Raw genomic sequence first — 4,874 nt, 5'->3', positions numbered from 1 at the left:
ACAAATTGTAGCCTTATGATGACCTTGGTAAACCCTAATATCTTCACCACTTGACATATTCCAAAGCCTAGCAGTTGTGTCAGAGGAAGCTGCAATGACAATATGTATTGGCTTAGCGATACTTTGATAAATTGAGTAAATTACAGACTTCCAATATGGTTAAGTAATGTTATAAGATAGGCACCATTAAACCCGATAAACCCTCCTCAAGTTTGGGACACATTAAACCCGATAAACCCCCCTATATTTTAAAATATGATTTAGTTTGTACCTGTTATAAGGTAGGCACCATCTACAGAGAAGACACAATCCCACACCCAGCGCTGATGACCTGGGAAATGAAGGCAAACTTACTTAGGGAAAATGATGTTTTGACTTTTGAGGAAAGTAGTAGGAAGTGAGAAATCAATAGATTTGTCAAAGAACTTCATGCATTACCAACTAATGTTTTCTCCAACGTAAAACCTTCAACATTCCATATTTTAACAGTATGATCAGAAGATGCAGTTGCCAAATACCTACAAAGATATATGAAGCATCTTACATAAGAAGAAACTAGTGTGGACCCCGCGCGATGCGCGGGATGTGTATCTAATCTAATCTATCTTATTATATTATTATATGGTACATTTATAAAATGGATAAAATATATTGAAATTACACTTGAATATTTTGTAATGCATTCGAATTTTAATTTTAAAATATACATATATAAAATGGGATAAAATTTTGATGATCAGTTATAAATGTTGAATATACACAGATAATTCTTATACAGGGGGCTTGTTTAAAAACTCAACAAGGTCCCAAGAAAATAAAAAAAGGAAAAATTGAAACCTGTGAGGTTCAGAGAATTCCGGTGATAAAAGACACTTGAGAATGTAATAGCCCTTGTGTGCTTGCAGCTTATGAAGAGGCTCAAAGTTTGTCATTGTCTGCAAAAATGCACAATCGATCAAGACAGATAACCAAAGTTTGATATGAGGGTATTATATTGCAAATAATTTATGAAGGTGAAACCTGAGTTCCTCGCAAGAGGCGCCACACATAACAAGTTCCATTATTATTTGCTGCAACTACCAAGCTCCCATCCCACATTACTGTCAAAGAGCGAACAGCTGTATCCACCTCTGGCACCTACATTTCCTCCAATATTGAAATGATATTTAAGCCGCTTGTTTTTTTATTATTATTTTTAAATCTAAGGGTGAGAGAAAGACCAAAAGAGAGAGGATATAATGCAATGTGCCAAGTCTAAAGACGGTCAATCAAATCATTAAAGGATTGTGCAATGACTTCTCTGAAGCGAATGACTAACAACAAGGCTCACTCAGTACCATGACCACTCATGCAAATTGAGTGTATATTAGGCTGCAGATGGGAGATTAAAGAGATGGAACATATAACATGTTTCGAAGCTTTATGCTAGAGTTACTATGGCAAGGCTACATTTTTTCACCCTCAGATAGCAAGCACTTAAAATCTTGATTCTGCAGTCATATGACATATACAAAAGAAGAGTTTATAACTCATACCAATTCACAACTGCATGAATTTGCTGTCAAATCCCAAACACGAATATTGCCATTTTGATCACCGGATATTAGTTCAGTCTGTTGGATCAAACATACAAAATTCATGAGATCCACAGAGGAAGAACATAAAGAATACAGATTGATGTATCGGTGCCACATGATTTAATTGGAACATAATGAAACATAAAAATCTGCTTGATAGTTGATATTGAGTCAAGAAATCAGAAATCAGATCTGAAACTCAGTCAATAAACTACTAGTAAAATAAAATGCATATAGTGCCAAGTAGCTAAACAAATTAAAACAAAAGATTGCTAGACCTATTCAGCCCTAGTTATTATAATGACATGATTCACTAAAGCACTTATTGTTATTGGTCCCTATCTCTCTCTTCTAACTTGTTCATACTAGTTTAAATTTTTAATTATTGATATAATCATTAGATAGAAATAAATTAATAAAACCACAGAAAAACAAAGGAACATACCTGATTTGGGTGCAATACTACAGTGTTTACAGCTGCACGGCTTTCATATTCCCTTTGACAACCCGGTGCCCTGCATAGGTCATCAAATAAAAATAAGCACATACTAATTAATGGAAGAAATTCAAGGGTGTAAATCATACAACATTATTATGCATTATGATATCTACTTCACCTCAAATCCCAGATCTTGACTGTGCCATCCTCTGAACCAGAATACATCCAATTACCATCACATTGGAACCCAACTGCCATTACATTATTGGTATGCGAATCATAGCTCATCACCTGCGACACAATCAGGGAGATTACTATTTGTAACCATATATGAGATGAAACTTCTGAAGTAAGTTTATCAGTAGAAAAGACAAACCGGTTGAGGGCTATTTGAATTAACATCAAACAGTCGAATGTGAGGATTACCAGCTGCAGCCAGGTATCGCTTATCCGGCGTTATCTCCATCCTGTTTACTTGCTACACAGCATTATGCATGGAAAAATCACATTAGAAAATCAGTCTTCTTGACAAAGTAACACAACTGCCGTCTGCCAACGGCAAATGCACAATAAAACACTGAAAAAGCTCAGCTATGCATGTTCTGATCTCCTTTTTCTTTTGGATCCCCTTCAAGATTCATAGATTTGATTACAAATCATGTGCTTGAATTCATTAAGCTATGACTTCCAGTATTTTCATAACGAAAATTAAAAGAGGGAAAGTATGAGAAGGAACCGAATCAGGATATTGAATGGTGCGGTAACAGCGGCCACTCTTGGCCTCCCAGAAACGAATGGTGTGATCATAACTCGCAGTGGCAAGAATCACCGTCGGCTGGCTCATCCTTGCAACATTTACCTGATCATCAAAATCAAAACGAAACACAGTTCATAATAAAATCTCTTAAACGGAACAACTAAGCTAAAATGAACTAGAAACACTACGCTACTACGATCTATCTTTCGAATCTGAGTAATATAATAACACTACAAAGCAAGTAAGATGTGCCGGAGAACCACTTAGTGGTAGAGACTGTTACCGAGGATATTGAATGAGGATGGCGACGATGTTCGCGGCGGTTGAAGCGGCAGCACGCGACAGCGATGTGCTATAAGGTTGTGGTGGTCGGCTAGGAGCTTGGCAAACCGCTGATGCTGCCGTCGTAGTGGAAGGTGGCGGAAAGTGAAAAAGGGGGACACAAATGGAAGCAGTGGAGGCACTCAGGAAGCGACAGCCGGCACGCCGTTGACGGCCATGGCAGCGGCGCGTTGGAGCTGAGAGAAGAGAAAGCGCGAACACGAAGAGGAGGATGCAGAATCAGAGGGCTTTCAACTCTGAACCGGTCTGATTGGGTAAGCCCAAACCGGTCCATAATCATTAGGCAACCCAGACCCAGGAATAGTGGGTCAAGCCCATCACCATACTAGACTCAAACCCAGTTTGAATAAACAACTTAAATAAGTTCTTTTTCCAGAAGAACTTAAAATAGAAGGATTTTTATTAATAGTAACTCATAAATAAGTTATTTTGTATTTGAATTTTTAGTTATAAAAATAATTATTTTAAAATTGTAGTGTTTGAATAAATAACTCAAAAAATATAATTTTTTTTACACAAAAGAATGGATATTAAAATTCTAATTCACAGTAATATTGATGGCAATGCTAAAAAAACTATTATGTAGTTAGTATTTGTTATTTTATTGTATATGATATGGTAGGTGAAAATAAAAAACAAATATAAAATGTGTGTTGATATATATTTTGTTGTTGTTTTTTATTTTTATTTTTATTTTTTATTTTTACTCCTATTAGAACTCCTTCCTCTTTTATTGGGGTTAAGCACTTGTTATAACTAACTATAAAAATAGTAGTAACCTATAGAAAAATAAAATCACATGCGAAAAAAATAAAATTAAGATTGAGATTTCATACCACACACAATGTTAAATACAAATTTAATAATAAAAATAGAGTGATAAAAAGACACGTAGTAGGTAGTTCATATGGAATATTGTGTGAAAATGGTGGTGGAGAGTCAATACTTCCAGCAGATGAATCATGTAAGGCCAATGCTTCTAGCAGATAGAACATTGCGTAAGAATGGTGGTAGAGAGCCAGTATTTTCAAAAACAAAAAATATTTTTCACACGGCCAAGAATAAAAGTAAATTTTTTTTGTTTTAAGATATTCTTTTATAGAAATAATAGAATGACTTATCAAAAAAGAAAAAAGTCATATATTTTTACTTTTTAAAAAAGTTATGAATTAACTTTTTAAAAAATTAAAAACTTTTCTTTAAAATAGTGTTAAATACCAGTATTCTCACTTTTCATAATTCAAAAAAAAAAAGGTTTTACTACTTCCCAAACAACTCTCAATCAACAACCCATTTCGTCAAATTAATGGGCCAAACATCAAATTGTTTCAACCGTTCAAAGTTATCATATTCCCACATCCAAAAACAAAAATTTAGATTTGGATTTACTGTTATTGGTAGACTCCAATTATCCTATGCATGTATTAATTTATTGACTCGCAGCTATTTTTAATAAAATTGAGTACTACAACATATTAGTTTTTAATTTGTTGAAGTGGAAAATACAATGGATAACCAACAAAATAGAATAAATATAATTAATTTTTAAAAAAATAACAAATAGATGTTTAGTATTTTGTCAAAGACAAATGAGTCTCTCACTAAATTTCATTATAAATAAGTTATTAACATTTGTAAACGGTAGATTCATAGGTCTTTTTAGAGTTTTTTTTATCTCTTATTTAAAAAAATGAGAGACTTATTTATATTTTAATTTGGTGATAACTTTATTTGTTTTCATAATAAAAACATTCAAAAT

At 33.8% G+C, this 4,874-nt stretch overlaps 1 protein-coding gene across 1 annotated transcript in view; it reads right to left on the bottom strand.

The window, feature by feature from the left end:
• Nucleotides 1-3,382, bottom strand: part of LOC107623295 (protein LST8 homolog) — a gene marked incomplete in the record, with an annotated part of 3,678 nt that extends 296 nt beyond the window's left edge. The window contains 11 exon segments of the mRNA XM_016325503.2: nucleotides 1-89; nucleotides 272-331; nucleotides 439-518; nucleotides 838-935; nucleotides 1,021-1,137; nucleotides 1,536-1,613; nucleotides 2,023-2,092; nucleotides 2,195-2,307; nucleotides 2,393-2,494; nucleotides 2,753-2,875; nucleotides 3,057-3,382. Coding sequence (XP_016180989.1) covers nucleotides 1-89; nucleotides 272-331; nucleotides 439-518; nucleotides 838-935; nucleotides 1,021-1,137; nucleotides 1,536-1,613; nucleotides 2,023-2,092; nucleotides 2,195-2,307; nucleotides 2,393-2,494; nucleotides 2,753-2,860 — 915 coding nt within the window.

The sequence above is a fragment of the Arachis ipaensis genome, chromosome B10 (genome assembly GCF_000816755.2).
Source record: "Arachis ipaensis cultivar K30076 chromosome B10, Araip1.1, whole genome shotgun sequence".
Taxonomy (NCBI): domain Eukaryota; kingdom Viridiplantae; phylum Streptophyta; class Magnoliopsida; order Fabales; family Fabaceae; genus Arachis; species Arachis ipaensis.
The sequence above is the reverse complement of the archived record's forward strand: the minus strand, read 5'-3'. Positions and strand labels throughout refer to the sequence as shown.